The following is a 16,306-nucleotide window of genomic DNA, read 5'->3' as shown; positions in this document are numbered from 1 at the left end:
AACACCTGGGATATTTGAAGGTAAGGAATCTGCCGCTAGATCATGTCTCTACCAGATAAGACATTACCAAATGTAAGTAACTTGTCTTTTAGGATCAAATCTATTATATTTTCACTGGCACTTCAATAAGTTCTTGTTTATGATGGATTTTGTCTTTTATGCCCATGAAATAAGCTCCTAAAATGCGGGTAGACAATGCAGCAACAGAAAACATATTTTTATCCCTCTCCATTTAGCAACTATAACTTTATATATACCTTTGATTCAACAAGGAAACTGAGTCCCAATAATGCCTTAAGTAGTTGATACATAAGGTCATCCGCAAAAAAAAACCAGTGTGTAACCAGTAGCAGTCCATCCTGCTCCGCGACAGCATTCTGCTTCACTAGGGACTCTTTCTCCTTATCAGTCAGAAAAACTCACACCATGTTGTGAGACCATGAAAAGTTCTCCCCCATTTTCAACACAGATGGGCAGAGACGCTATGGAATCCTTGGATACCCACAGAGAGCTTCTCTTTCTTGACAACTTGGAGATCTCTGCGTGGCATCAAGGCCACATGACTTCGTTCTGGGAATCCATTGACCCTGAAACCATCCACCATTGCATCTTTCTCCCCATAAGCTTGAGTAATAGATTCACACTGGATAGAAGTAGCAAATTATGCCTCAGTGGGGGTGTGTGCACATTCTTCATACATCTGAGTCCTTGCCGCACCAGCTTTTATTCACTCTTTGTTGCATTGCAATGCTCCTTTGTTTCAAGGCTCCCACTGTGTGCTTTGTATCAGCTGTATGGGTTTTCGGAGCTTACAGACTACATTTGAGCCCCAACGCGTTGCTGTCGGTTCAGCGGGTACTACCTTGAAAGTGGTGATTGAGCGAGTTCCTCCTCCCGAGTGAGCAGGGAGCAAACTGCACTATCTCGTAATTCTCCCTGGGCCTGCAATCCGGGTTAAAAAAGTCCCTTCTCCAACTAGCACTCCTTATTTTCTTCTTTGGAGGCATTCTGCAGCATGTTCCCTGATGCTTCAACTCTGTGTCTAAAAGACTGAGACTCACTGTGGCTAGATCAGTATTGGCTCTACTGACTTCACAAGAGCACTCCATTCGAGCAGCTTCTCTTCCTCACTGCCACAGTAGTCTTCACCTCAGAATAATCTTCACCTTTGCTTTTGGCGTTACCCTCAATGGGACTCCTCGCCTCGTTCACACTGTTAGCACTCTGTAGTGATAACCACGCCCAGCTACATATTCCCACCGCAAGGATCAGTGGCCTACCTCATTGGGCTTCACCATCTTGTTGTCCGCTAAAATAGCCCTCCGGCTTCGTAAAGACCTCCAGCATGCATACCCGATGTCATAGGAAGGATGGACCCCTGCAACTAACACATGGAGAAACACACCCCAGAAAACGGGGCCAAATAGGAGCTCCTCAAAATGCAACCTTGTAGGCTAAATGCTTGATTTTTTTTTTTTTTATAAAAGCGCCTTTTCTATTCCACTATGCAATACAGGTAATTGTGAAGGAGGCAGAACTAGAGCTAATGATATCAGAATAACTATTTATGGAATTTCCCTATTCTTGACAGAGTGCCAAGGCTGTCAATCCAATGTTAAAGGAGAGTGCGCTGTTATTTTTCCCATGGATATCTTGAATATCTCTCCTTGGTCATTTCTGGTCCTTATTTTCAAAGAAACCTAAATCCTTCCCAGTAGATAAAACCTTAAACTTAAGGACATCAAGGTTGTTTTATTCACAGTGAATCCTTTTATTCCTAAAATCTATTTAAAACAAGAATTTGAAACACTTCTCCAACTGTCTTTTCCTCCCTCTGTCATTTGCAGGGGCTCAGCTTCCCAGGCTGCTTTTCTTTTGTACTACTTTAGTAAGTTGGTTAAAATAGTTTTTCTTCTTCCTCACTTTCCATTCTGAATCCTCTATAGCTATCTTTCACTTAAGATTCGTAATTCCCTTCATCTGAATGTTTTTCCTACATTGCTAACTAATTTGCCTTTTTTTTTATCTCAGGAGGGCCAAGCATCCAGTTCAGGAACGAAATCTCGAACAGCAACATGGAGGGTGTCCCAGCTGAGTCTAATTTCAATGGACTTCCGTCAGACTTAAACACTGGTGTGGATCTTCATGATACAGATTTCAAGGACCAGGATTTACACAATGCAAATGAGATGGCCCTTCAGCGGTCTCACCAGCCGGACAATTTGATGAATGACCCATACACTGGCGATACCCAGGAAGCAGAAAATGATAAGTGTGGACCCTTAATATCTGGCGCCCTTGATAACACATGTCAGTCTTCCTCCAATATTGGGCCCACCTTCAATGAAAGTGAGGCAATTAGTCAGTTGCAAGAGAGTATTCGATTGGAGATGCCTTCCGAGGACGAGGAGACTGGCTCCTTGGACAACAAAGGTAATGCTTTACTCTACACTGGGCTATGTTATTTTGTTTTTCTGTCAGGATGCAGAGTGCGGCACAAAGTATGACTGCTGTCGGAGGCTTCCAATCAGTATCATTATAAAGCATCCTCAGATTTTTGTTCTCTGCAGCTGGCAACATGTTAACTCTTTTACTGTACATGTAGAATGTTCAAGTGAATACAGCAGGTAATTATCTGTACATGTAGGTGAATATATAATCTGTTTTTATATTTATATCAAGGGCAAAAGTACAAGTATGGTTAGAAAAAACCCACAAATTTGCATGTTATGGTTTGCTCCACAATCCTTAACACGAACAGCCATGCAAGTCAAAACTTACTCAGGAAATATAATGCTTATGACAGCACCCTTGTTATGACAGATGCAATTACTTGCAAATATTTTGGGATCATATGCATTGCATTTAGAGTGCGAGTTCAAGTTTTCATGGCTTTTTTGTGGTTTGCATAGCTAACCATATATTTGATAATTCGATGATTTTTGGCTGGGAAGGGGGTTGGGAGGGGTTAATTTGTAACCTGGGTTTCACAAGTCCCAAACCCCCCCCCCCCCCCCCCCCCCCCCCCCAAAACGTGTTGAGATCAAATCCTAGCTGCAACATAACTGACTGTAGTTGATCTGTGTGTATCTGGTGCTTAATTGATGTATTACACCCAGCATCTGTGAGTGTATTCCTTTCCCAGGTGCATTCAAGCTTCGGCCCTATGCTGCATGCGTTGGCCTAAACCAGACCTTGTGCACAACGCACCACAGGCTTTCAAATTCTGCTCTGCATGAAGGTTGGCCATGTACAACAGCGGTTGGACACTGCCTGGTCGTAGGCTAGGCACTGCGCTCAACTCACTGCCGGTGGCCAATCCAACTGTTTCCGGAAATTGCAGCTTTTAGGTGTAAAAAATGTGTTTGAGGCATATGAGCTGCAGATTGCACACTATGCATAGATTGCCACCTAGTGTTGGACCCGGATGTTTGCACTTTGTTGTGTAGAAAAATCTTTGGAAGTCACGGGATAGGTGACTCCTCCTTTGGATGATACTGCGCATGGTCATCGGCTCCATCCCCGGATAGTTTTTTTCCACCACCGGCTTGGATGTGTTTCCAGCGCTCCGTGTTGAAACCGAATTCCTTCGGCGCGCAATCCTCACCAACTTTAAGAAAATAAGTTTCGAACGCTTCTCCACTCGACGCTATTCTTCAACGTCGAATACTTCAATTCCGGTCGACTGCCTTCGGGCCTAACTAGGCCTCAACTCCATCTCATGGAAAGGACGCCATTCAAAAAGTGTCCTCAATGTGGGTCGAAGTTTCCCCACACCGACATTCACGAGGTGTGTAACCTCTGCCTTTCTCCGGAGCACGAGGCAAGGGACTGTTCAGCTTGTGCCTCTTTCCGATCCAAAAAGACTATCCGGGACCGAAGAGCGAGAAGAACAATGGCTCGATCTTCATCCTCCATTCCGACATCTTTGAGGAAGGCGTCAATGTCCCAGAACAACAGGACGTCCACAGCGGTTCCGAACATAAAGAAGATTCGGATGTCGAGGACGTCACTCCAGCGCAACGGGTCGTAAGTAAGACAGTCAACCCCGACCCTTCCTCGACACACCCAAAGAAGGCCCAGGTTACACCCTCGCCCTCTGGCTCGGGTGCACACCGATACTCCGCTTCTAGTGCCCCACCTTCGGGCCCGGCAAAGAAGCCAATTAAGCCTTCGGGCGACTCTGTCTCGGGTAAGCCTTCCCATGGTGCCGGCGCCAACTTACCGAAAAAGACATCGACACCGGCTACGCCGACGCCCAAACCATCGGCGCCGAAACCCACAACTCCTTCGGCACCGAAACTCCGGTCGGAACCAAGCAAAGCTTTGGATTCCAAAACACCGCCGGAACCGAAAAAAGCATCGGATCCAAAGAAACAACCGGATCCAAAAACTACACTTGACCCGAAAAAACCTTCGGAGCCGGAAAAACATTCGGAGCCGAAAGACTCCTGCTTCCCCGACAAAGGACATTGTCAAAAAACCAAAGCAAGCAGCTTCGGTGCCAAAACCTTCCACAGCACCAAAAGATCGGCCTCCGGCAGAGGACTTATATTTTCCGGACCCTGCCCAAAAGACTCTGGCTAAGGACTTAAGACCGCCTTCCCCTTCTCCTCCACCTATGCCATCACCACACTCTCCCATACCACAGCATTCCCCTACACCCTCTCATACAGATGATAGTTCTGATGATATGGGGGGTAACATGCCTGATCCAGACACACCTACAGGATCACCTGACCCAATGGTTGATTACATCACTCCAGATGTCCCAAATGTCCCTCGGGATGACTTCTACCCCTCACGGCCTTCCCCACCTGAGGACGCTATAGGGTTTAACAAACTAATACACAGAGCTGCACAATATCATGTGGTTGACATGCATACAGACCATGTAAACGAAGACTTCCTAATGGATACCTTTGATAACGCACAAAGGTCAGCATTCATCTTACCAATGCTCAAAGGAGTAATTAAACACGTTGCTGAAGTCTTTAAAGACCCAGTCAGAACTAGAATAATCAATCCTCGTATAGAGAAAAAATATAAAGCCGCCCCCTCGGACCCAGAATACATTAAGGGGCCAGTACCACTAGACCCACTTGTAGTTTCCAACGCACGCAAGAGAGCTAACTCGCAAACATCAGGTGATACTGCCCCACCAGATAAGGAGTCTAAGTTACTAGACGCATCAAGGAAGAGAACTGCGTCTCAGGCAGCAAACATCTCGCATATCGCCAACACACAGGCATTGCTAGCCAGATATGATAGAGCACATTAGGACAAATTAGAGTCAATAATGAGACACCTCCCTGATAAGTATAGGGGTTCGAGGCATGTGGGCTGCTGAATTCATATCTGTGCATAGATCGCCGCCTAGTGTTGGGTCCGGATGATTGCACATTGTTGTCCTGGAAAAGTCTTCGAAGTATCACGAGATAGGTGGCTCCTCCCCTGGACTACAGTGCGCATGGGCATCGACTCCATCCTCAGATTGTTTTTTTCCGCCATTGGGTTCGGATGTATATTGGTTCACTCTAGTCGGAATCGATATAAAAGTTTCTTAAGGCCAAAAGGCCTTTAGCTTTTCGTCGGTATAGTCTTGCGTTCGGTGCCAGATTTTTCCAGCTCAGTTCAGAGCCGGATTCCAGAGAGCCGCGTGCTTTCGACGCTGAAGGCCCAGTCGACGCCAGAGACCTTATCGACGGACCATCATGGAACGGAGTCCGTTCAAGAGATGTCCCGTGTGCAACTCAAAGTATCCCCACATCGACGTCCAAGTGCAACAAGAGTCTGTCGCCGGATCATGATGAGGCCAGCTGCATGGCTTGTTCCCGTTTTCGATCCAAGAAGACTCTTCTGCATCGTCGCGCTGCGGGCTAGGAGGCCCAGCCGACTGCACCGGCGCCTGTGGACATATTCGATGCCGGGGATGATGAAGGTGCTGACCGGGAAGTTTGTGAGAACCTGTCGAATCCCGCGTCTGAGGTCGACTCCAACTTTGACGCGGATGTTTAAATTCTCGACGCAGAAGAAGTCGTTGACGAGGTAGGAGACGACGACGGGGCCTTTGGGGCCATGGAAGATAGCTCGAGCGAGGAGCTAACTCAAACTGACATTGGGGCCGAAACGCTTCAGAAGGCTTAGGTCGAGGGATCGCCATTAGGCCTTACCCAAGATCTTCCAGTGAGTTCTACGGCCCCGCCTTCGGGCTCGGCTACGGACATTGCTAAGTAGCCACACCCCGCAAAATATAAACCGAAAGTGAAGACACCGGTCTCGACGCAAGTGAAAGCACTGGTGCCCCCATCGAAACCAAAAGTGCGTATTGCTTTGGTCGGCTCAAAGCACTCGGACCTGTCGGCACCGACGAAGCAAAAGGGCGTTATCGACCCGAAGAAACAGCTCAAGGGCGTCGAGACGAAGTCTGGCACGCCGAAGACAAAGGTCATGGCAGTCGAGCTGAACAAATCGGCGCCGAAGACGGTCGACACCGACCAATGGCTCAGTGATCCGAAGGTTCTCGAGACTCCACGTCGACAAGGCCAAGTGCGGACCGACCCACTTGTCCACGTCTAGTGGTGCCTCGAAGGATTCCATCGAGTCGACGCAGCCGTACGCCGCTTTCTCCAAGCAAGTTGCGGACTCCCTAAAGCGCATCAAGGACAAGGCCTCGAGTGTCGGGCCAAAAGATCCTCCACCTTCGAAGCCTGTCGATAAACCTCAGAAGGCGTCGACGCCCATTCACTTCACGTTGCCGCCGAAAGTGGCGCTGAAGGCTTTCGCCCCTAGAATGGCCACCAACGTGCCGAAGAAGGTGTCCTCGGTGCCGAAGTCGACGACAGTGGTCCTGGCCTTAAAGCATCGACAATCCTCGTTGGAAGAACAACAAGAACAATTTATCAATGCCGAAACAGGCAGACTTTCCCTTCATAAGCGGAAAATTGCCCCGGAACAGCCAATGGAGTCCTATAAAATTCCACTAAAGAAGAAAAAGGATTACACTTCGACCCCTGTTCTTGTGAAACCGGTTTCTCCACATGGCCATGATGTCTCACCCACTTATTCAGATGTGGACACTTGGGAAAGTGATGATGATGAATACAGCTATCCTGTCTATACTGAGCCAGATGATACCAATGAACCCTGGGCAGCTGCTGCTGACCCAGGTGATCCTCACTCTACCCCAGACACTCACATGTATGCTGTAAAAACGTTGCCTACAGAGGATTCAGCTGCGTTTAATGCCCTCATTGAAAGGGCAGCAAAGAATCATGACGTCCAGCTCCATGCTGACCCCATTGAAGTGGACTTTCTTTTTGACACTTTTTCCGTCTCAGAGAGGACTGTCAAGACTCTGCCTATGTTGAAGGGTGTCTTTTCGTCGCTCAAAAACTAGAGCTGTTTCCAGAGGCCAGCTCTCCCAAACCACACAGTACTATAAAGGCGGCACGCAGACCACATACACCAAACAGAGTCAAGGTGGATATCGTGGAAACAGCGCCAAAGGCAGAGGTCGTGGAAACAACAACTCCAGATCCTCCACCACTAACAAACCGTGACGCCTTGTCACTGCCCCCCGACCACGCAACACCTGTCGGGGGGAGACTTCCTGCCGGTCTGGAAGTCCATCACCACAGACAGGTGGGTCACACAGCTTATACAGTACGGTTATTGTCTGGAGTGAACATCCACTCCACCCAACATACCCCCAAGACACCGTCCTATGTCCGCCGAGCATTTGCACTTATTGCAGAAGGAGGTCCTCGTCATGCTGCAAAAAGGGGCAATCAAGCTCGTGCCTGTGAAAGAAAGAGGCACAGGAGTTTACTCACTATATTCTTAATACCAAAAAAGGACGGGTCCCTCAGACCCATACTGGACCTCAGACCCCTCAATCAGTACATCCTATCAGAGCACTTTCACATGCTGACCCTGCAGCAAGTCCTACCGTTGCTCAGTCAGGGGGATTTTCTCGCAACTTTAGATCTGAAGGATGCGTATTTTCATATTCCGCTACACCCGTCACATAAAAAATACCTCTGGTTCACCATCCAAAACCAACATTACCAGTTCAAGGTTCTACCTTTCGGGATCACCACGGCACCCAGGGTGTTTACAAAATGCCTGGCGACAGGGGCGGCACACCTAAGGAGACAAAACATTCACGTCTACCCTTATCTGGACGACTGGCTCATCCAGGCAAAGTCAGCCCAGCAGTGTGCTGCCCACATGTCCCACACCATTCACCTTCTTCACGATCTGGGATTCTCACTGAATTACCCAAAGTCCTACCTACAACCCGCCCACATACGGCAGTATCTGGGTGCGACAAACACTCTGGCAGCCACAGCATAGCCAAATTCAGTGAGGGTCAGCAGCATTCAGTCGCTGATACAAAAATTCAGACCTCAACACTCGCTTCCAGTGCGAGTGTTCATGCAGTTGATAGGAATGATGGCCTCCTGCATCTCCATAGTCCCGCACGCGAGACTACATATGCGTCCGCTTCAGGAGTGCTTAGCACGTCAGTGGACTCAGGCTCACGGACAGTTGAAAGACCTAGTGTTGGTGACCGGTCGTACATAAAACTCTCTGCAGTGGTGGAATCTACAAAACCTTTGCAAGGGGCGACCGTTCCAAGAGCCTGTGCCACAGATCATTCTGACGACGGACGCTTCTCTCCAGGGATGGGGAGCTCATGTACTCCACTACACTGTGCAGGGACTATGGACACCACAGCAAAGGAAGATGCACATCAATGTTCTAGAACTGATGGTGATCTTCATGGCAATGAAAGCCTTCAAAGTAGATCTGTGAAACAAGGTCGTGTTGATCCGGACGGACAACATGACGGCCATGTACTACATTCAGAAACAGGGAGGAACTCACTCTCCACAGTTGTCTCATCCGGCTCAGAGCGTGTGGAAGTGGGCCATTCAGAGAAACATCTTCCTCATGGCAGAACACCTCCCAGGCAAGGACAATCAGATGGCGGACCTGCTCAGCAGGTACAGCCACCAAATGCACGAGTGGGAGATGCATCCATCAGTACTCCACCCGTACTTCCAAAGGTGGGGTCATCCAGAGATAGACCTGTTCGCCACAAAGGAGAACGCAAAATGCCGAAGCTTTGCCGCCAGGTTTCCACACCCACAGTCGCAAGGCAATGCGATATGGATGAACTGGTCCGGCAAATTTGCGTACGCTTTTCCCCCAGCACCTCTAATACCACTGGTGGCACGCAAGCTGAAGCAGCACTCAATGACTCTCATTCTAGTTGCTCCGACGTGGGCTCGCCAACCCTGGTACACCACGTTTCTGGAACTGTCTGTGGTACCGCATCAAAGGCTGGGCCTCACACCCAGACTTTTGACTTAGAGCCATGACGACATTCAGCATCCAGATCCGCTACAGCTCAACCTGGCGATCTGGCTCCTGAGGTCTTAGAGTTTGGCTACCTCAACTTACCTCCTGACTGCATGGACATCATCCGGGAGGCAAGGAAGCCCACCACCAGAGCATGCTATGCGGCGAAGTGGAAGCGGTTTGTCATTTATTGTGCAGACCACAACATTAACCCGCTGGATGCATCTATTCAAAACATCTTTTGTTATCTCTTACATCTGTACAAATGTAATCTTGCCTATGCTTCCTTTCGTATACATCTATCCGCAGTGGCTGCTTATCTCCAAAACAGACAGCGCCTCCCACTTTTCAGGGTGCCTGCCATTAAAGCCTTTCTGGAAGGACTCAAACGAGTCATTCCTCCGCGGACGCCACCAACTCCCGAGTGGAACCTCAATGTGATCCTCACCAAGGTGATGGGTCCCCCTTTTGAACCACTGCATTCCTGCGAGATTCAGTTCTTGACATGGAAAGTGGCTTTCCTTATAGTGATTACGTCGCTAAGACGAGTTAGTGAACTCCAGGCACTAACTATCCAAGAGCCATTTATTCAGATTCATTCCAACAGGGTGGTGCTTCGCACTAACCCTAAATTCCTTCCTAAGGTAGTGTCTCAGTTCCATCTCAACCAGACTATAGAACTACCTGTGTTCTTCCAAAATCCACAGTCACTTGCAAAGAGAATGCTCCACACATTTGACATCAAAAGGGCCCTAATGTACTACATTGATAGGACCAAAGATTTTCGGAAGACTAAACAACTATTTGTTGCCTTTGCGCCACAACACAAAGGTAGCCCCATTTCCAAGGCTGGTATAGCCAGGTGGATCGTTAAATGTATTCAGATCTGCTATCAAAAAGCCAAGCGCACTCTCACCATTCCACCGCGGGCCCACTCCACCCGAAAGTTGGGGGCCTCCATGGCTTTCCTTGGAAATATTCCTTTGGAAGACATATGTAGGGCAGCCACATGGTCTACCACACACACATTTACAAAACATTACGGTGTTGATGTGCACTCCAAACAGCAGGCAGCTGTAGGGCAGGCTGTTCTAAAAACACTTTTCCAAACTGCTGCAGCTGGCACGGGCGGCCGCCGTTAATGGAGGGACTGCTATGTATTCTATGCACAGATATGAATTCAGCAGCCCACATGCCTCGAACCGAATATGCTACTTACCAGTATGTATCTGTTCTTGGCATGTAGGGCTGCTGACATTCATATTGCCCATCCTCCTCCCTGGCGCCTGTAGCAGCTGCAGCATTCACACATACTTTAGCATGGTCATCATTCACGTATTTTCACTCCATCTTGGCCACATTGGCTAAAAACAATCTGAGGATGGAGTCGATGCTCATGCGCACTGTAGTCCAGGGGAGGAGCCACCTATCTCGTGATACTTCGAAAACTCTTCCAGGACAACAATGTGCGATCATCCGGACCTAACACTAGGCGGCGATCTATGCACATATATGAATGTCAGCAGCCCTACATGCCAAGAACAGATGCATACTGGTAAGTAGCATATTCGATAGGGCACATGAACTCATCCAAGAGGGTAAAAACATTACAAATACCTCCATCAGATGTGCCCTTGACGCAGCGTATACTGCGTCTAGAGCAGTTAACACCAGCGTCTTGCTACGCAGACATTCCTGGCTACGTAATCAGGATTCAAACATGAGGTACAAAATGCCATTCTAAAATCAACCTTTCGATGAGCAACATCTATTTGGACCCAACGTGGATGTATCTCTTGAAAAAAGATACAAACACCACCAAATCTATGGGAGCCCTGCAGTCGCAGGCTCCCAGACGTTCATTTCGTCGCTCAGCCTATAGAGGTGCCACCAGAGGATATTCCTCAGACACAGCCTCTGCCTCATACAAAGCCCCCACACAATCCACTTACCGCAAGGGCTACCAAAGGGTGAGTACAGGGGTAACAATAACAAGTGCAGAGGTAAAAATAACAATTCCAGCTCTGCCTCCACCCCTGCCCAATGACTTCCTTCCCCTTCCCCCGCCCCACTCCACTCAGGTCGGGGGAAGACTCCAACAGTACCTGCCAGCCTGGGAAAACATCACATCAGACAGGTGGGTGTTACAAATTATTCAATCAGGTTACTGTCTAGAACTACAATCTACCCCCCAAACATACCACCCAGGCAGCGTCCAATGTCACAGGAACATTTAAAATTGCTCAGACAAGAGGTAATATCCCTCTTTCAGAAAAATGCAATAGAGATAGTTCCAAAGCACCAGGAAAACAAAGGAGTATACTACCTGTATTTCCTAATACGATAAAGGACGAAAAAAGCCGATTTGTGCTAGACGGACAGCACTACCAGTTCAAAGTGCTTCCATTCGGAGTCACAACAGCGCCAAGGGTGTTTACCAAATTTCTAGCAGTGGTAGCAGCACACTTAAGAAGACAACACATTCATGTCTTCCCATATCAGGATGCCTGGCTCATAAAAGCCAGCATATACAGCCAGTGTGTACAACTGCTTCACGACTTGGGATTCACAGTAAATCACGCCAAGTCGCATCTACAACCCTCACATATATAACAGTATCTCGGCGCTACAATAAACACCCAGTTAACACTAGCGTATCCCTCTCCAGCAAGGATAACAAGTGCACAAACTCTTCTAATAAAATTCAAGCTGCAACACTCACTACCAGCTCGAGTGTTCATGCAGCTCATAGGAATAATGGCATCTTGCATATTCATAGTTCCTCACGCTAGATTGCAAATGCGTCCACTTCAAGAGTGCCTAGCACGCCAATGGAACCAGGCTCAAGGTCAACTAACAGACCTAGTGTTGGTGGACGGTCGGACTCCTCGTTCTCTGCAATGGTGGAACACCAAAAATCTTTCCAAAGGGCAACAGTTTCTAGAGCCAGTTCCTCAAGTAGTCTTAACAGCGGACGCATCGCTCTCTGGCTGGGGAGCTCACCTCCTGCATCACACCACACAAGGCAGGTGGACACCGCAACAGAAGCTACTCCACATCAACCACCTAGAGTTACTAGCTGTGTTTCTAGCCCTAAAAGCTTTTCAAACTCAAGTGTCAGGCAAAGATGTCCTAGTCCACACAGACAATATGACAGCTATGTACTACATAAACAAACAGGGAGGGACACACTCTCTGCAGCTCTCTGTTAGCACAGCAGATATGGAGATGGGCTATACCACTAAAGAACTTCCTATTAGCCCAACACTTCTCAGGAGTACAAAACACCATAGCAGATCTGCTAAGTCGACAACCTCAGCAAATCCACGAATGGGAACTTCATCCACAAGTTCTTCATCCGTTCTTTCAAATGTGGGGACAACCTCAAATAGACCTCTTTGCCACCCACGAAAACGCAAAATGCCCAAACTTTGCCACCAGATACCCACACCCATTGTCCAAAGGCAATGCGATATGGATGAACTGGTCGAAAGTATTTGCGTACGCTTTTCCTCCTCTCCCACTAATTCCATTAGTGGTGCGCAAACTACAGCAACATTCCCTAACGCTCATCCTGATCGCTGCAACTTGGGCCAGAAAACCGTGGTACACCACGCTGTTGCAAAAGTCTGTAGTACCACACCAAAAACTAAACCTGTCTCCACGCCTATTAACGCAGAACTGTGTGGAGATCAGGCACCCGGACCCAGCTCAGCTCAACCTAGCGATCTGGCTCCTGAGGTCATAGAGTTTGGTTACCTCAACCTTCCCCCAGACTGTATGAACGTTATCAAGGAAGCTAGACGCCCCACCACTAGAGCATGTTACGCTGCTAAGTGGAAAAGGTTTGTCATATACTGCCAAAACAACCAGATTGATCCTTTAGATGTGCCTATTCAACACATCATTGGATATTTACTGCACCTTCAAAAGTGTAACTTAGCCTACACGTCTATCAGGTTACACCTTGCAGTTATTGCAGCATACTTGCAAAATAGACAACATCTATCTCTTTTTAGAGTGCCAGCTATTAAAGCTTTCATGGAAGGACTCAAGAGAATAATTCCTCCCAGAAAACCACCCGCACCAGTGTGGAATCTAAATGTAGTTCTCACAAGGTTAATGGGACCTCCCTTCGAACCATTACATAAATGCGAATTGCAATTTCTAACCTGGAAAATAGCTTTCCTAGTAGCCATTACCTCTCTCAGAAGGGTTAGTGAACTAAAAGCATTTACCATTCAGGAGCCCTTTCTGCAAATGCATCATCATAAAGTGGTTCTTCGTACTAATCCAAAATTCCTTCCAAAAGTAATTTCCCCTTTTCATCTAAATCAATCTGTTCAGCTGCCTGTGTTTTTCTCGCAGCCTCAAACAGTCGCAGAAAGAGCTCTGCACACTTTAGATGTCAAGAGAGCATTACTGTACTACATTGAAAGAACACAAACCTTTCGTAAGACAAAACAACTTTTTGTGTCTTTCTCACCGCCACATAAAGGCAATCCCATTTCACAGTCCGGGATAGCTAGGTGGATTGTTAAATGTATACAAATATGTTATCAAAAAGCTAAACGCACATTAACAATCCCACCAAAAGCCCATTCTACCAGGAAAGTAGGGGCTTCAATGGCATTCTTAGGGAACATTCCCCTAGATGACATATGCAAAGCAGCGACATGCACACATTCACAAAGCATTACTGTGTAGATGTGCAAACTAAACAACAAGCCACTGTTGGCCAGGGTGTACTAAAAACTCAGTTTCAAACCACTGCAACAGATACGGGTGGTTGCCGCTAGGTGTGGGAACTGCTATGTAATCTATGCATAGTGTGCAATCTGCAGCTCATATGCCTCGAACGGAAAATGCTACTTACCAGTATGCATCTGTTCTTGGCATGTAGAGCTGCAGAGTTGCACACGCCCACCCGCCTCCCCGGCTACCTTTATCTGTCCAGTATTATCTTAATTAGATACATATCACATGGACATCACTATCTCTTATACAGCTCCATCACTTCCCTAATGGCGAAAAACAATCTGGGGATGGAGCTGATAACCATGCGCAGTTTCATACAAAGGAGGAGTCACCTATCCCGTGACTTCCAAAGACTTTTCTACAAAACAAACTGCAAACATCCGGGCCCAACACTAGGTGGAAATATATGCATAGTGTGCAACTCTGCAGCTCTACATGCCAAGAACAGATGCATACTGGTAAGTAGCATTTTCCTTTATTTTGTTTCGCAGGATTTGCCTATCCAGTGCCAGATTTGCCAAACCTTTTATTGCAGAAGGATCCGTGGGGTCCAGAGAGGGCCTAGTATCCACATTTTGCCATGATGATGGGGGTGGGGAGTGGGGGTGAGTTTCTTTGGCCAATCACGCAGCCACTCCTTCTCAGTTGGCCAGGGGCTTAGGGTATTCTCAACCTGCCCCTTTAGGCCCCATTTTTCTTTATTTTTCCAGCCACACCAAAGTGAGTAATGGCAGCTGCTATAAAACCTTTTCTTGAAAAGTCAGCCAATTTCCGTGTAGCAGATTTGTAGCCAAATCTGCGAAACCTCTACACGGAGAAAATGTTCCCTCGTCCAAATGGTTTCTTTATTTAAAAAAATATATATTTACATATCCTCTGTGGATTTGCAAATCCACTGAGAATCTATGATTTGGCTTACTTTTTAAGCCTTTTAAGCCAACCCTGCACTTTTTTGTCACACTAATATTTTAAAAACTACTGAACAGATTTGCACCAAACCAAGCACAGTTCTTTCATGCCAAGTTTGCCTTGCTCCCGTCCTTGGTTGCTTGTCCGCATGAAAAACAAGCATTTGCAGTGCATTAGGTCTTGCATTACTGATCGTTTGAGGTATTGGCGTTCCAAATAACAATGCAACACCAATAGCTCATACTTTCAGTAATGCGAGACCTAGTGCATTACAAATGTTTGCATAGTAAGCCAGGAACAAGCATTGTATGTCTCAGTGCTGTTCCGTACGCTGCTCCTAGAGGTCCCTAGTGAGCAAGGCACCAGTGCTGCTTGTCTAGTTGCAGTACTGCAAGCTGTTCCTAGAGGTTACTAGTGAGCAAGGCACCAGCACTGCCTCTCTAGGTGCAGTACTGCAAGCTGCTCCTAGAGGTCCCTAGTGAGCATCATAAACTTTTGGTCACATGTGGTACTGCACCCTGCAGAAGATATGGTAAATCCACCCTACCCATAATGCATTGCATGCAAGACAGTACAACAAGTACATTCAAATAACTATGTCCATATATACAATTAGTAGCTTTGAAATGTGACAAAATAACTATTATATTCCGGATTAAGTTGTTCTGTATGCGGAGCTGATGAAGGGAAATATATAGAAGGTCTAATATAAATGTGATATGTACTAGCGAGAAGAGTTACCACTACCAAACTGGTTTAGGACCAAGTGAGTGTCCTGTCTCAAGGCATTTGAGGAAATACTGTCTTGAGGGGCTGTAATTAAAACCTAGGGCGTAACAACACATTTAATAGGGTGTCCTCATGGAAGGTTTCAAGAAGAGACGAGGCAGAACTAGGGAAGGACTACTAAGCCTATTGACCAATGAAAAGCCACCATTTACAAAGGACCGGAGCCAATTCAAAAGATGGGCAGAAAGTAGGCAGAGCTTTATGCCCATATCCTAAATACAGCATGTCTGGAAGAGACCGCGCGAGTGCTGCCTAGGCGAGACCTAAAACACAACACGATAAGTATTCATTGATTTGCGCACTTTTCGTAAAACAGATTCAAGGTTTAATTCATACAGCTACCAAAATCTGCAGCATGTAATAAGTGTTAACTGCAGTTCTGGTACGAAAGCGGCAATGCAGAAAATCACAGACCTTGATGGTAATGTGCTTTTATATCTGCATCGTTCCCTCCTTGGTATTAGAATACCTGGAGACCGCA

At 47.1% G+C, this 16,306-nt stretch overlaps 1 protein-coding gene across 1 annotated transcript in view; it reads left to right on the top strand.

Annotated features, from left to right (window-relative positions):
- The window catches only part of SRPK1 (SRSF protein kinase 1), a 353,882-nt gene that overhangs the window by 76,738 nt on the left and 260,838 nt on the right, over positions 1-16,306 (top strand). The window contains exon 2 of the mRNA XM_086923257.1: positions 2,032-2,433. Within this exon, the coding sequence (XP_086779383.1) occupies positions 2,032-2,433 (402 nt within the window). The remainder of the gene's footprint in view (positions 1-2,031; positions 2,434-16,306) is intronic.

This window comes from Lissotriton vulgaris, chromosome 5 (assembly GCF_964263255.1).
Source record: "Lissotriton vulgaris chromosome 5, aLisVul1.2, whole genome shotgun sequence".
In the NCBI taxonomy this organism is placed as follows: domain Eukaryota; kingdom Metazoa; phylum Chordata; class Amphibia; order Caudata; family Salamandridae; genus Lissotriton; species Lissotriton vulgaris.
The sequence above is the reverse complement of the archived record's forward strand: the minus strand, read 5'-3'. Positions and strand labels throughout refer to the sequence as shown.